Source organism: Thermobia domestica, chromosome 9 (assembly GCF_964235325.1).
Source record: "Thermobia domestica chromosome 9, izTheDome1.hap1.1, whole genome shotgun sequence".
NCBI classification, from domain to species: domain Eukaryota; kingdom Metazoa; phylum Arthropoda; class Insecta; order Zygentoma; family Lepismatidae; genus Thermobia; species Thermobia domestica.
The window spans coordinates 31919643-31937678 of NC_137462.1; the positions used below are offsets into that span (position 1 = coordinate 31919643).

The 18036-nt window shown below is 31.6% G+C and overlaps 1 protein-coding gene across 1 annotated transcript in view; it reads right to left on the bottom strand.

Annotated features, from left to right (window-relative positions):
• Nucleotides 1–279: 279 nt before the first annotated feature.
• Nucleotides 280–18036, bottom strand: part of LOC145694528 (superoxide dismutase [Cu-Zn]-like) — a 78295-nt gene continuing 60538 nt past the window's right edge. The window contains exons 4-5 of the mRNA XM_081770843.1: nt 11458–11708; nt 280–1844 (exon numbers count right to left, since the gene is read on the bottom strand). Of these exons, the coding sequence (XP_081626969.1) occupies nt 1742–1844; nt 11458–11708 (354 nt within the window). The 3' untranslated portion in view covers nt 280–1741. The remainder of the gene's footprint in view (nt 1845–11457; nt 11709–18036) is intronic.

An 18036-nucleotide genomic window follows, 5' to 3' on the forward strand; every position in this document is an offset into this window, starting at 1 on the left:
TTATTTGTATTATGACATTAACATCGGTATCGTATCTGATTTTACGAGATCTACCGATCGTTGTAAGAATTGTAAGAATCATAGGCGATGAAGGCTTCATTCCTGACATATCGTGTTGATAAGAAGACAGAGCGATAAGTAGTTCACATAAAATCATGTAAGATACCGGTGTTAACACAAATTTTAAGATATGCCTACTGGTTATTCCAACAACGTCATGAGAAATTTAAAATAAGGTCCTGAAGTACTAGCACAAGTTGTGGACGATAAAATGCAGCCTCCTTTTACATAGGTTTATTGCAATTTATGTCTGGTGAATTTGAAGACAAACATAGAACAACATAAATGATTATGTTATACTTGGATCCCATTGCTTATGCTAGCAACGCTGAATAATACAATAAGTAACTGCACTGCTGCAAGAGAAGTCTAAGTACTGAAAGAACGCTATAAGATGTGAGCTATATATAGACAGAAACGCCTTTACCAAATTTAAAATAAGAACAGCTCCTGCTATTTTCATTGGTTGTAACACCACACTTCGTGTAATGTTTCAAGTAGATAAATCTGTTTGTGGAAATTCAATGGACACAACTGTTTACGGCAATATTTTCTTGTGTGTGAAGTTGCCTTTTTTAAATATGTAAGTAGACACAAAGAAAGAAAAATAAAAAATGTAATGTAAAAAATATACTTCTTTTAATCGATATTTAATGCCTCTCTGCAAATTAATCCTGTCACATAACGAACATGGAAGATTCCATCAGATAATGTAAATCTCTTTTTTAGCAATTCAATTGTCACTTACGGTATACTTTTGGATTTGGGGGACCAGAATATTTTGCTTAAATTTCGTGCTTTCTTACTATATTTTCTGTATTTTTTGATGATTTAGGTTAAGTTAGGTCAGTTTAGGTTAGATTAAGTTACGATTATTGGATTTCGGGGCCAGAATTCTTTGCTTAAAATTCGTACATTCTTCGCATATTTTCAGTATTTTTAATAGTTTACGCTAGGTTAGGTTATATTATGTTAGTAATTACCCTTACGTAACATCAACTCATTTTCTCCTGTAAATATGGTGTTGATTTTGGCTCCACAGTTCCAAAATTATTCTGTTATTTACAGTTATGGGTTGAAGAAATTATTATGGTATGAAATTTGAAATATTACAAGCTGGTTCCATCTCCTATTGCCATGGGGTGGAGAATATTGCTTTATACTTATGATTGTTTTGAAGATTGTATTTGAAAATAATAAGTTGTATGTACTTAATTTTAAATGAATAAGTACCATGAGGGAACTTCATACATAGTTACAAGGATTTAAAGACGCTATTCGCTTCCAAAGTTATTGACAAAAATATTTTGTATGAAGTATTCCTTTCTGCTATTGGCTGAAATAATTAGGAAAAATAAATAATAAACTTACTATTTCGTCAGAAACGTTTTTTTATGTGAAATAAATATATAAGTGAAAATAACTTCACTTATATTACCATTATTATTATTATTACACAGAAAGTACATAAATATAGATAAAAACAAGTGAATCACACATTAAATACACACACATAAAAGATAAAGTTTAAGTGTAGTTTTACATGATGATGTTTCCTTTGTTGCAACCAAAGAAAAGTGTGTCTTTTGAGATAAAATTTTCTACACAATAAGAACCTATGTTCTGTCTTCTGATTATTTTACAAAATTTTCTTAATAGGATTAATGGTGTAACTTCTTTATCACTGCCGAAATATAAACATTAAGTTGAGAGGTACTAAGGCAAATAAGAGATTGGACCATGTGATGGACGAGGAACCAGACGACCAGTAACCCACAGGAGATCTGAAATGGAAAGAAAAGAACAGCCCATCACCAACTAATCTACTATTTAAAAAAAAGCATGTAACAAATCTCTGCTATTTAAATCAAGGACATAGATTATGTAGGGAACAATCCGTGTTCAAATTGGCACACTTAAAGAACTGAAAATGTGCAATCAAATTGTAGTCTACTTGATAGATGAGTTTCGTCAGGCATTATCATCAAAAAATATCAACCTGAAACTAAACTAAACTGAAATCAAATGTTGTTTATTATCATTATGAAGTGAATTGTTTGATAGTAAAATACAAGTACACATTGCTACAATTACAAAGCAATGCTTAAGAATGACAATCTAATCATTTATGTGTCTCTCAGCCCCTTCATCTGCACTACGCTACAGAAGTTGGTTAATTGCAAATTTTAGGCGAACCTTGAGATCTTGCGAGACACGACATCTTAGAATAATTCAAAATCCAATTGAATGCAGAAAAGCTTCTCTCACTTGAAGCAGATTATGAATTGCTCCAATTCAAAGTAGGTACTGACCATGAAATTTTAAACTTTACGTACAGTTAAACCGTACCGTTAATTTTAACTGATCGTTAAACTTTACGTGCTGTAATTTGATTGTAAATAATGTCTTCTCACAGAACTACAATTAAATTTTTAAATTCTTAAGTTTGAAACTTCAGTATAGATATTATAAGAAAACTATTTTTCTTGCGTGACAATTACATAAATATTACTCCCTAGACAATAGTTTTTCTTTTAGATCATTTCCAGGTAATATGAAATCCGTACTGGTGATTTCCTCTTTTGTAAGTAGGGAAATGAATTATTTATTTGATATTTTAAATTTTTGTACATTTGTTTAAATTTTGGGTGTACTGAAATTGAGGAGATTTTTTTTTCTGTAGTCTCGGCGAAGGTTTGAAAATACAGTTGCAAAGCTTATCACAATAATGTATATTAGTAAATAATTATATTTCAATATTCTGTAAAATATAAATTTTATTCTAAAACACAATTGTTGTAATAAACTGTCCAAATTCTTTTATTATTATTATTATTATTATTATTATTATTATTCAACGTATATCTTGTTCAACATTTTAAAATATTGTACATACAGATTACACAAGGTGGTTCCTCGTTACATCTATATCTTTCTAGTTACTACAGCTACAGCAAAAGTAATAAACTATTTTTTTTATCCTTTAATATATGTATTGTTGAAATACCTAGTTTTTTTTATTCTTATTGGAAATTCAACTTAAAATAAGGAATTTAATTCTTGGTTACGCAAATTAGCAAACAGGCAGTTCATTTCCCAGGAATTATGCTTTACTTTATACACATTACCTTGTACGTTTTATTTATTTATTTACATTTTTATTTTATTATGCTTTTAAGATTACTTTTATCTAGACTTTTGGATAACTAAAATAATGTTCAGTTAGTGAAATCAGTCAGTGAAACAATCAGAATGATTAGTCAACATAAAAACATCATCTTCATGATCAAGACCAAACAAAAATCTATAAAATGACTGCCGTAACCATTTTGAATGTATATAGTTGTAAGAAGCATTGGACTGCAACACTAAAGGAAAGGAGTGTAAGTTAACAAAATCTTACCAAATAGAACTGAGCCAGAAAGAACTTATATTATAAAACACAATTAGAAACTTAATAAACCTCGCAAGACCACAAGTTAACACAGAAGTGATTCAGAAATAACTTACTAACGAACGTAATAACATATGTGAAAGATAGCAATACTATTAACAAACTCTGCATGTATGTTTACATCATCACTAAACTCAAGGACTATTAGTCTCCACTAGATAGAAAATTCGCTAAACTTTATCAGAGACTTAAAGATGTTTTCAAAGGGATTAAAGGTAATGGTAGATTTTTCTGCCTTGGTCACTTGCCTATCCTGAATGCCCATTCTCATGCAAAGATAACTGCTACCTATTTTCAGAGAAAGCTAATGCACCCGTATACGTACTATTTTATATCCCAAACCTTCATAGTAGTGATGCCTCACAGATTTGGTTCCACAAGAAAATTGTATTCTGTTCGAACTTGTCACGCAGTTTTGTGGTATGTATGTAGCGCTATTTTCGTCCACTACCGGTAAATTGTTTGAAACTCCAGTAATAGACTACTGTGGGTGAGGAGAGGATTCATACAAATACGTCCCACCACGACCAAGCGCTTTAGAAACCGTAAGGTTGTGTAGTATACTGCTCTATATCAATTCCGAACAAAATTTCTGCAAAGGAAGTTATGCTGCAGCTATAGTCAAACCGGGTAATTCAGAGAATATGTTGAAGAAAATTCTGTCATGAACACGTAAGGACTCAAACTCGTATCATCTTCAGAAGATCAATCTTCTGTATACACAGGTCATGTCAGATATAACTGCCAAGACATTATAATCATCACCTCACTGTTAGTAAATGCAATACAGCCATCATCATTCTTTTAAATTAAGAATCCCAAGTTACATTATTCACATCCAAAGTTAAGATTGTTTACCCAAGTTTACCCAATAAGTATTGAAAGTGTTAAGATTGGAAAAGAAAAGAAAAGAAAGAAACAGTACAAAGTGCAAATACCCTTTAAAAATATAATACACAGATTATACAGCAAACCTAAAAGTATAGATTGCACAAAAAACACCCAAAGACGCTACAAGTAAGTATGAAAATCTATACGTTGAAGACATTGCAATATATGTTTCTTGATATCCCAAAGGAAATTTGTTGTTGGTTACATTGCAGCTGTTCCTTAGGTTTGCTTCTTTTGAAGAACAAACAAACGTATTTTATACATTTCATTGCTGCGTCTACTGAATGTATCAATCGTTTACGACAGATGAAAAGTAATTTATTTGAAGAGTACTTTCACAAAACTTCTTTATATAAAAATTTGTTTAATAATAATAATAATAATAATAATAATAATAATAATAATAATAATAATAATAATAATAATAATAATAATAATAATAATAATAATAATGGTAATAATAATTCTGGAATACTTTTCCACTATTTTGTTGCATATTTTCTGAGGCCTATATATGATACATTCAACGCACTACAAAGCATCTGAAAATCACACAGATGAATTTTATGCATACTTTTTTTTTTTTTTTTTTAAATTTTTATTTTTAGAAACGTCTTATTCTTAGTCTGATTTGTCGATTTCGCTCCTTCTTGAAGTCTACATAGAAATACCTTATTCGGTTCTATGAAATAGTTGCATTTATTTAAAGAAAAAAGTTTTCATGTATATAAACTTTGGAAATACGAGCATAAAGAAACATTACGAAGTGCATAATGTAACTAGCACTTCTTAAAGTTTCTAGAGAAATAGCCAATGGATGAAAAAAATTTTACGTTCAAGATTTAGATATTATTGAATGTTCATGTCTATTGGTCACTTCAACTCAAAACATTATGTATCTATATATGATTATGCATTTTCATGATTTATGTCAGTGTACTGAGACAACTTTTATTTGCATTAAATAGTAATGATATAGAGCTAGGAACATTTCTTTAACGAATAACGTGAACTTTTCAATAGTTACTTGCTCTAGTACGTGTACATGTCGTGGGATTTCATGAATTTGTGTCCTCTTCTATACAATTTTAGATAGTTTTAGGAAGTTTTAAAAACATTTCGTCCAAGCTGATACTGTTCTTCTTCGATAAATTTATTAAAACAGTTTTAGTTCAGAATAATTCAAAATAACTAAGCAAGTGTATCAAGACACTTATTTTGAATGCTATGAACGTAGATAAATCACTTAGCTTTGCATTTTTCAGTGCCCTTTTGGATCTATTTTGTTTGTTTCTAATGAAGAAAATAGCATTATTTTTCAATTTTAGAATAATTGTTGAATTGACAGCTCATTTAGCTTCCAAGAAAACGCTCTTATAAAGAAAAGTTTGCTTTCAATTTCAAGATATTCATTATTTACGTATTTTTTCTTCTATCCTTTATATAGCAACATAAATTTCAGGAGGAGGGAGTAAAAGAGGTACCTTTCTATGACTATCATGTTTATAGTTATAGTATATCATTTTATTCTGAATTTGTAAAAATATCTAGCTTCTAATTTGTGAATTTCAGTAGTACTCCTGGTTTACATATTCTGTTATTATGAATTAAAGTTACGTTCTTCAAAAGCAGCTGTAGATTCTAATTGCATTTGTGAAACTGCAAATGCACTTATTTGCCTTCGATTTCCAGCCATTTTGAAAATCGGCATTTATTTTCGCGTTACTAAATGACTGCAAACGGATAGCTACTAGATGACTCGTGATAACGGTACCTCATGTAATATTGTCCAGAGCGCTCTTGTTGCACATTTCGATTATCTTTTATCTATTTGAAGATATCACATAAATTACTGTAAAATTAGCGGTATTTTAATTTCGCAGTGACAAGGCCTCTTAATAAAATGATGGATCTAGTTTTTGAAAAAAGAATATCAAGGAACTAAAATAGTACAAAGGTAATTTTGTAACAAATAAATTTAGTCTTTTTGAGATCTTATCATATGTGCAAGGAGTAAAATAATATCAAGATTTTATCCCTCTGGCTTTTCTTAGTGCTAAACCATAGTTTATAATAAGCACATTATAATAAAAGAAACAAACACCATACAATGTAGTATGTTTATTATTAACGCAAAATAGAAATGAAAATACATAAACAGAAAAATATATATAAAACAAACAAAATAGTATCAAAGTACCAACATAATATAAACATAAAAATTTTGACAATAGTTTGAGATAAGAAACATCATTTATTGTCCGGTGCCACTTAAATTTAAAGTGAAATATGTTTACTTACTTAAGTGGAATGAGATTCTCAATCACTGATATTCACTTTTATTTTGAATAAATTGAAGTAACACAAGTTAACGTTCAACAAACGCCTTTACAAAACAAAATGCAAGTGTAATACAAAAAAACTCACTGAGAAAACGAAAACATGCAGAACCACAAAAATGTTTAAACAAAGAAGATATGACAAAACTACACAAAGCATGTGCCAGATTGTGCTCAAATTCATACGGTAAAGTGCAAAACATTAACATGAAAAATGTGTTATTAATTAAAGTATAGTAGATAGATAGATAGATAGATAGATAGGCAGAAAGAATGTTAAATTAAGATTGTACTTAAAAGCCAAAAAATGTAATAATCGGTTAAACAGTTACATGCAATACAAATCTAATTTATTATATTGCCACCTAGAAATAAATTTAAAAACTAATTTATTATGTGTTTAAACAGTCAGTCTTTACTTGAAATAAATTAAGTTTTGAACAAATAAAAAAAAGATTTCCTATTCATTCACACCACACTATCTCTTATTTATTTATTTATTTGTTTGTTTGTTTATTTATTTATTTCGTATTTATTTATTTTTATATATTTACACGGAAAGTAGGCAATTTTACTCGTATGTGGAAACAATATTTATCAATTTTGAAATGGCTGATATACATAAGCCTAGAGATATGAAAGAGTATCCACTAAAAGTGTTACTTAAAACGTAGCAAATAGTTACCGCCAAGGGCGCCCATCAGGGGGTGCAAGGTGGGGCGCTCGCCCCCCCCCCCTAGAGGAAATTGTACTTCGGAATATCGAAAACCCAATAGAATTTTTAGAATAGTTACATCAAAATTTGAAACTATATTTGAAATGTCGCTTATACTCGCGCCCCCCCCCCCCCCCCGCTTGGAAACCACAACATGGGCGCTCTTGGCTATCGCTTAATGCATAGTTATAAATGAACCTATAAGGCTGAATAATGTTGAGCTGCGAAAGTAGAGAAGTCTATGTTTTCTTTTACTATGATGCAGTGTAGCTAATTTTGCAAGATAAAGTAAGATGTACTTTACATAGAAAAGTACTCGCCTTGCATTCAATACTATTGTATCTCTTTTTAAACTTTGTACTTTCTATGTATTATTATTATTTTTATAACATAATAATAATGTAAGGAAGTTTATTATTATCGTAAGATATAGAAAGTAGTGTAAGAATAAATACATCTACAAGTTATTATAAGATGTAGTTTCTTTGTATATATATTAACGACCGTCTAATAGTAATTCAAAGAAATATTCTAGAATCAATTTAAATCCTTGCATTTATGTAATTATTGGTGCATTTTGACGAAGGTTAGTTACTTTGACTAAAACAAAATATACCGAGGCATTTTAAGTTTTTTAAACAAATTTTTACTATTAGGTCTAATCACAGAGACTATGAGACGGAATTATAAAGTAGAGTTGAGTTAGGTTTGGTTTTTCAAATTTGTTACTTCTTTAATAGATGAAATGAGTAAAATAACTAAAACAAATGGCCAGGACTTACTATCTCCCAAATTATTTTGATATATGTACGCTATATTTACCGGAAATATTAAATACCTATAACTGGTATAAATTTCTACCTATTTCTATATTATGACTATATTTGTATTATATTACATTACTCACTAACCCCAGAATACTAATATTTGAAAAAAAAAAATGTATATTAAAAACTCAATGGTAGTTTGAACAAATTGCGATAAAATTATTCGACGAAGATACCTCACCTTACATACCAGAGAATGACAAAAAGTTTTTAAAAGATCAAACCTCGATTTCTAAATATTTTAAAATAGTAAAATACTAGTTTTAAAAACTTTCTTGAAACGAACTATAATGAAAGAACCTCTGATACATTCTCAAACAACTCAAACTAGTTCCCATAGAAATCTAATACCTTCTCAAATAATACCCATTGTTGTACAATATAAATATATATATATATGAAATACATGATGAATACATATATTCTTAAAAATCTGCAATACAAAAAATCTCAAATAAGTCAATATTAATTTTATGAACTCCATATTCTCAAAAAAAATTGAAGTAAGAAAATATGTATCAAATAGTAATGTGCAGTGGCGTATTTAAGGGGGGAGGGGGCTTTCGGGCTTAAGCACTCCCCGAAATTCAACAAACTATTTTAAAGTAAATGGAATATGTTGCAGAATTTTCACATTTCCAGGAGTAAAGTTAGTAAAGCCCCTCCAGAAACAAAATCGTAAATACGCCACTGGTAATGTGACTATTTTTTATCCTTCAAAAATCTCATAGATTTATTGATGTAAACTAATTTAGGGCATAGAGTATAATCTTTGAAGGTGAACTGGAATTAAATACTAAAATTCGAGTTTGAAACAAATGTTAAGGAGCATGAAATACGTCAAAATCCCTAGGGGTAGAGCGAACTATAAACTGTGGGAATAGAAGAAAAGGCGAAAATGTTCTCTTGCACTTCCACTCCGTTCCCGATAGTGATTATCTCGAAGGATAACAAACATAAATAGCACAAACGAAGCAGGCATTTGACAGGAAGAAAGGGTTGCAAGTAATTTCCAAAAAAAACATTCAGACGAAACCAAAAGAAGCCACTTTAAATCCTTCATTTGGAGAGTTGCACTATACAAATCAGGAACATACATATTGAGAGAGGTAGAAAGGCGGAAAATGGAAGCTTTTAAAGATGATGTTTGCTGCATGTATCTTTGACAGAAAAAGAAGTGACGAAATATTAAAAGAGATGTGGATTGTTACCCATAGACAAAGAAGAAGTTTACTAGTACGGTATTCGGAATAGATTTATACTCTGTTATAAGGGACGGTCGAACAAGAAAAGATTTTGAATTGGATACCTCAATGAGATACTAAAACGGAGACATTACCAAGGGCTAAAACAATTATCTCAATAATGAGAAAGAGGAACTAGAACAACCAATGTTACAAAAAAAAAAAAAAAAAAAAAAAAAAAATCGGATGCTGGGCTTCAACATACCGTAACAACAAACGATATTAGCATTTAAGTATTCCTTTTGTCTTCTACTATCATTTATTTTTAAATTGACTCCTTGTCTATATTTCGTACACTTTTTTAAAATTCCAAACAAATGAATTAATTGCGTGTATTGTGATGAGTATTAGGTAAGTCTTTACTTTGGCCATCTCATTCATTTTTTTTCGATTCTTCGATTCAGTGATTTGATCTTTCGGTTCCGGTTTTGAGACCTTACCTCTTAGCTCATATATATATATAGGTTAGTAGCTAGATTGGTTCCTTTTTTGTTATAAAGTTTAATATTTAATTCACATAGTATTGCCGAGCGAACGTTAGAGTAAAGGCAGGTTGGAGCCCGCATGTTGTTTTCTGTCTTCGTTATGAATCGGTTCATTGAATGAAATGGCCAAAGTAAAGACTTGTCGAGTATTATTATCACAGAGAGTATAAAAGAACGACTAGAACAAATAAGTCACATTACCAGGGAAGATTCACCTACTATTAAGTACAAGGGCGAATCAGAGTAGAAAAGTTTGTCTCTCAGGAACGGGAAGTGTAATTTTTAAATATTCCTTTGGATAAGAACTTCAGTAAAAGATAATTTCATATATTTGGCACATTCTGATAGTGTTTAAGGTATAGAGAGATAATCGAGTTGCCAATAATACCGTATTAATGTATTAATGATTATATTTGTCAAAGAACTAAAGTGTTCGAACAACAATAAAATAGAGTGCAAGACTTAGTTTCACAATGCTTCCCAATAACAAAAAGAACAAAATCTATTCAAGGACACGTATTGAATACCCGTATTGACCCGAATGTGATATTTTCTTGATAAAAGAACCCTTCGAGAAATTATATTCTTCTTAATATAAAAATGAAGTCAAAATTTAATTAAATTTAATCTAATTAAGATAACTTACAATTTACCCCTTATGATAACTTAAGGAATGACATTTAGACAATTTAATTATCTGTCTTGTGAAATACCTTGTACATATGAATAAATATGAACCAGTCTTATATCTAAATTACTTTTTTTTTTTTTTTTTTTTTTTTTTTTACTTTGCAATATAAATTTAAAACTTTAACGTCACCTATTACGTGAGAGTCTTAGATATGTACCAACATGGAGTCAGCCATTACTTTACTTGAAGGAATGAATTGATTTCGATAATGAATGAAACATTCTATAATCTCCACACATTAAACCATGTAAATTATTGATTTCCAATCTTGCTTTTACCTACCATTCTATTTGTAAGCCCTGTAAAATCTATGTCATCCCACTTGAATGGCCTTGTATCATACATATAAATAAAATAATAAAAATATTAATAATAATAATAATAAAATAATGAATATGGCAATACTCATAAAATTTTTCATATTTCAGTTAAAGAGGTTGAAACTGTGTGTACTTGGGAGAAGAAAATACTTTTCTTTCAGTAGCTTGCACCCCACTTGCTGGTCTTCTACGTTGGAACTACTGAAGTAAATGAAATCATTGTCTGTACTTGGAAGTGAGTTCGGACGAGATGAAAGTTTGCCTACGTAAGAGTTAGTTTTGAGTATTGTAAAACATTTAAGTGATAAAGAAGCGATACTGATGTCAATATTAAGTATACAACTTCAAATTAACATAAAACATGGAGTTCATAATATAAAAATAATAATAATAATAAAAAAAAAGCAAGAAAATATCGAAATAATGCCTACTGAATGCCAATGACGCCACAAGCAAGCCTAGAACCAGCGTGTCCAGTGGTCTTACTATCTTGGTGATCACCTCTTCCCAAATCGTCTTCTCCACTATGTACAACAACAGCACGCCCAATGATACTGTTGGCTCCAGTCAAAGAGATAACGTCATCAGTAATGTTGATAGTTGCAACTCCGCGATCATCTGCGATGACATTTCCAAGATCTCCAACATGGCGATTGGTGTCATTGGGAGCACCATGTTCTTTCTGCAAGAAATACAAGGAAAAAACATTCTGTTATTATCTGGAGAGACTTTGATTCCCTACCAACAACTTTCTCAAAAAATAAAAAATAAAACCCCTTATGTTGTATTACAGAGAATTATAAACGAAAATGTTACAAAACCGAGTTTTTATGTTAACAAATTCCTGCGGGAAAACTGCCGGACCCCCCACTCGACTGAGGGATATTCCAGATCCCTGGAAGATCCGCCCCCCACAGCAGACAATCCCTAACTCCGCCCATGCTCAAAACACGACATTTATATACATTAAGGCAAGAAGATACACACATATATGAGAAAGAAACAATTCAATATGGTATATCAAAATATAAACTAGATGAACTTCTTTGAAGACACCTCAAAAAAACAAAAGGTAGGAGAAAGATGGTTAAAAAATGTCGGTGTTGTCAACTTAGAAATTATTTCTACATAAGAAATACAATCTTTTTGAGTCCAAAGCTATTCGTCAATTACTGTGCATAAAAATGGATTTATTAAAGGTATTTAGCATCTACTCTCCAGTGACGATATGTCTTGATCACTGAAAAACCAGAGGTGGTATGCCTTCATCTCGGAAAACCAGAGACAGTATGGCATACCACTGCATACCGTCTTACTTCGACCACTGTAATTATATTTATATATATAAATATTAAGCTTATAAAGGCATTTTTCTATTATATTCGAGGAAATCATTTTCAGTATACAAACATAATACAGAAACGATTTTTTTTTCTATTTTTAAAGAGGTCAGCCAGCCAAAATTAAAAGTGCGGACGTGCAGCTCTAAGCTGTACCGTTTATCTCGCTACTTAGAAGGTACACAAGCAGTACCGGTAGTTTTTTCTAATGGTTGAACAAAAAAATTTTCAATTTTAGTTTTAATTCTTGGTCAATGACTGAACTGCATAACTTCATTAACTAGATTAATTTAGTAGACTAAGCATCAAAGGATCAAGAATGGACAATTTTCTGTATATTTAAGTTATATTCTTTCTTTCACTAATTATTTGTAGTCACACTAGCAAGGTGCTTGTTGTCATCCATAATGTTTTTTTTCTCGCAAGTGACAAATCTATACCATAACTATCGTAAAGCAATTAAAAAAAGCGTCAATTAGATTTTTTTTAAATTTTAAAATATCAATATTGAAATAAATGTTATGGTGTAAAAAAATCTATATTTTATTGCATCTCTTTTCATCTATTTTAGTTAAACTAACACTATACTACCTGCAAGTTAATTATGTTTAAATTTATTGCTGTGTTTCTCAAATAACGTAGTGCTACAGCATTTTGTATGCACATTAATTTTGTGTGCTATGCATTTTGCTCTTCATTTTATTCAACACAACCAGTTGCTATGCGTATCAATATTCTAAATATATTACAAAGCTCTTTATCGACAGTACGCGACACAGCCATCACACACAGATGTTCTCTCTCGATATACAGGGCATCTCAAAAGTCCTCTGATATACTCTGTTACTATCCGAGTTACAACAAGAGGGGAAACCGTCCCCAAATAAGATGTTTTCAGTCTAAAGTGAAGGATTTTTTGTTTTAATCGGACGAGCTGTTTGGGCTGTACACTCTTTATGCGCCCAATGTTAAATGAAAATACAACGTTGCCATTTAGCGGGACCCACAACATAAGTGAATGAAGTTACTGTCTTTGACGCTAATATGTCGATGGCCAGCCCCCATTTCAAACATGCCCTCATTCATCACACTCTTACAAAATTTATCTACCTCCCGATATGATAAATATACGATCTGGAGCGGACAAGGTAGGCTTTGATTAGCTGATGAGTTGTCCAATCAGTTCTCAGTCTAAAGACTGGCTGTGATTGATCGGTGGCTGGTGCTTTCTGATTGGTTGGTGGATTGTCCAATCAGTTATTGGTCCGATGACTGGGTGATTCTTTCTTATTAGGGAAATCCAGGTGTTACTAAGTTGATAGCCAGTTGAGTCTCTGTTGATACTGCTGTCTTTTTTATTTTCTTATCCCATATCCTGAGCTTTTGGAAAGTATAGCTAACTCTCTCGAAACGTGGAACAACGAACACTTCACCTGGTTGATATCCTGAGAACATATATTTGAATTACTTTTTTGTTAATTGGTGGTTTTTCTTTACTTTTTTGTCAGCACAGAGGCTTCACAGAATGAGAACTACTGTTGAAAGTAGGATCTCAACTACAGATTTTATGATATTCTCCCACAAGTAACCCACAGGCGGGACCTCGAGCATCAAAGGCACATGCTCTAGCCACTAGACCAGCAAAGAAGGCTACGATCTCGTCTTCACATTTTGCTGTTATTCTCTTCTAGTTAGTATTAATTTAACGACAACTGAGACTCTACGTTTAAATAGGCTGATTATTAAATGATTGATAGGGTTCTGAAGCGAAATATGTCAAAAACTATTAATGTAATGTGATCAAAAGTTCCGTTACACTCATGTACACGATGGGACACACTGTACTACAAAGTGAAACTGAATACTCTATGTTGCAGGACTAGTTTTTCCGTCAACTGAAAGCCGAAGTGGTTATGGATCGGATCTGGTTTCAAAAAGATGGAACACCAGCTCATTATTCGGTTGCCGTGCAAGAATACCTGAACGAAGTGTTTCTAAACAGATGGATTGGACGTCGCTTCCCACAGTTACCAGCACCTCTTGACTAACCTCCCCGAAGTCCCGATCCTTCATTATGTGATAATGTATTGTGGGATTACATCAAACAGCAGGTTGCCAGTACGCGTTACAACACCGCTAACAAACTGAAAGAAACTATTTTGCATGCATTTTACACGGCCACTCGCATAACGCTGCGTAGAAACTTATAACGTACCTGGAAGCACATAAATACTTGTTACGAAAATATTGGTGTCCGCATAGACACTCTGGCTTATATTACTATTTCGTCTCTTATTAGGGTAGACTTCGGATTTTTGCATATTTGCATGTTTTTTTCCTGACGTGATATTGATATGCTCTTTAAACAGAAATTCGTTTCAGGTGTTTTGGAGTAAAATAGCAGGGTTTTATAGTGCATATATGTGCATATTTTGGAGGTTAGTGCATGTTTATGTCGTTAATGCATATAAATGCATATTTAAAGAAACAACCAAATTGAAAATTTTTAACGTCCAACAACTTTCCTCATAAATGGAATTTCAAGTTTCTAATAGAGACTCAAGATCTTGAAATGGTTCATTGTTGTTTTTTTAGTATATCTTCAAAGGTCATGTGAAAGGAGATTAAGAAAGGGGTGAGTGATTAATCCTCCCGGTAAATGATGCATGACTGTCACTTTTTTGGAAGAAGATATAAATAACGGTGTCAAATCACCTACAATAAATCACCAACAATTTCCATGTCACCCATCTCGTAAATTGTATGGTCCTGTGACTATAAGCATACCAAAAGAAAAATATTTCCATTTAGTTCTAGTGCGACTTCTTCAAATTTGAATTTTAACTACCTCAGAATTTTGCCCCATTTTTGTCCACCTAAGAAAAGAATTTCTACCATTCAGATAAGCGAGGGAGGACCATTTCAAAATTTCGGCGACATCGATCATCTGTAGTGCGACATCCTCGAATTTTGAGTAGCTCAGAATTTTGTCCATTTTTGTCCACGACAAGAAAAAAATTGTACCATTCTAATAAACGAGGGAGGGCCATTTCAAAATTTCGGCCACTTCGATCATCTGTAGTGCGAGATCTTTAAATTCAAATTTTAATTAGCTCAGAATTGTGTCGAATTTTTGAACATTTTTGTACCACTAAGAATAAATTCTATACCATTGAAATAAACCAGGGACGGTCATTTAAAAATTTGACCACTTGAATCATCTCTAGTGACACATTTTCAAAATTGAATTTCAGCTATGTTGGTGGTACAAAAATCTACAAAAAATACGGAAAATTCTAAGTTAGTTAGATTCAAATTTAAAAATGTCACACTGCTGGTGATCGAAGTGGCTAAAAGTTTGAAATGTCCCCCCTCTTAATTTGAAAGGTACAAATTTTTTGATGGTGCAAAAATGTACGGAAATTGGACAACTTCTGAGCTAATTAAATCGAATTTGAAGATGTTGCTCAACAGGTAATCGAAGTGGCCAATTTTTGAAATGTCCTTCCCTCGTTTATTTTAATGGTACAAAACGTTTTGTTTGCAGTACATGAATGCTCAAAAATCGAACAAAATTTTAAGCTTGTTAAAATTCGAATTTGGAGATGTTGCATTACAGGTGATCAAAGTGGACAAATTTTGAAATGGTCCTTTCTCGTTCATTAGAATGGAACAAAATGTTTTATTGGGTGGACAAAAATGGACGTAAATTGGTCAAAATTCTGAACTAGTTAAAATTCGAATTTGATGATGTCACACTAGGTGGTCAACGTGATCAAAATTTTGAAATGGCCCTCGTTTGTTAAGTTGAATAGTACATTTTTTTTTCTTATGTGGACAAAAATTCACAAAAGTTTGACGATTTCACACTACAACTAAATGGGCCAGAAAAATCTTCTAGAAGTTATCTTTTGAAACAATGGATTGAAGTTGAGAGACGTTAACAATTCTAGAAGAAAATATATTTTGTAAAGTGTACGCTAAAAAATCAATATTTTCAAAGTAAGTTAGCTCGTTTTCAGAAGAGGATATTTCTAGTTTTTTCGACAGCAAAAGCTCAAACTTTAGCAGCACTCTATTTTTTGCCTTCTTATATTTTCACAGCAGCTTCAAGTCTGGTAAGGAGTTTATACAACTATGAAACAACCCAGATTTTTTTTTTTTCCATATTCGACAGAGTTCATTCAAAAGAAACCGCTGAAAAAGGTATTTCGGGAAGAAATGAACAACCCTTTTTTAAATTAGCACTAAATTGATTAAAATATTTTCTTTACAAAATCTAAAACTTGTCACAACAGTTACTTTCTGAGATAAGGAGATAAGTTCCCAAGTTTTTCTTTAAGGAGTTTATGAGAGTATTTAAGTATAAGCTTGTGGTGCTTTGATACGTACCTCGATTTCTCGAAAGGTAACTTTCCTACTAAGTCTTCTGTTATGTTTTAGATAACTTTACCTTCTTCCCATTCATGCTCCGTGTCTTGCTCAAATCACTTTGTTCCATTTAAAGTATCAATATTATACACTGTAAATTATTGCTGTTTGAAACGGACAATGTTACGCTAGAATAAAATATCCTAGGATTTACATATAATTGGATACAAAAAGTAATTTCAAGTGAATTTATTTTCCTTTCAACAGGAACCTTATTAAACGGAAATTTATTTTAAAGGAAATATTTCAAAGTGCCATGAATTTAAAGATTAAAAAATGTGTTAAATTCTCTTGATTAGGCGGAACCTGTGTTTGAACAATGGATGTTAAAATATACTTTTTAACGGAAATTTTCAAATTTCGGAATGCAGCGTTTAGAAAAAATTTAGACATTCTGTGAGAGGTTAAGTATAAGAACTACGTTGTCTGTAAAGGTCTTCGTTTACTTGTTACCCTACACATTTAACCTTTAGTCCACCGCCATATAAGGCCCTAGATACCGTGCGAGTTTTTGAACGAAGTGCAATTTACATAGTTATTTTCAAATACCAATAACTCGTTCTCTAGCTGGTCTAGAGATATGGAACAATTAGCGTAATATACAAAATAGATCAAAAGGGAGCCAATAGTAGAGAGAGGAGCACTGAAAAGGGCATAGCATCTACTTTTTGTCTTGGCCTTTGAAACCGTATGTAGGCTTTTTTTTTTTTTTTTTTTTAACTGTCAGTTTTATGTGTATTAATTCGTAGCATAAATAAATGCTGTAATTGAATGCGGTAGGCCCATGTACGACATTTTATTTTATCTCACTATGTTCATTGTATGTATGTGCCTTATTTATTTTTTGAGCATAGATCTATCTTCGTTAACTCTAGAACATTTAATTGAAATTTTTGCGAGTCCTGTTCAATTTTGCTAGGCAGGTTTTATTATATTTTTAAGCCAGAAATGTTTATGTATTTCTCTGAGTGTATATATATATATATATATATATATATATATATATATATATATAAGATGTATTTGAATTTCACATACTGGCTGTGAGCTGTTTGAGCTCGAAGAAACGAAATGTATTCAAGAAGCCTTGGCCGCTTGCGGAGCTGAAAACATTAAAAGCAACCTTGCGTTTATCAATACTCATTTCAGTTCAATTTCAAAGATAATAACGAGATTAGAAGAGCGATAATTAGGACTTTGCAATGCATTTGAGATGTTTGATTCACTAACGAAACAGAT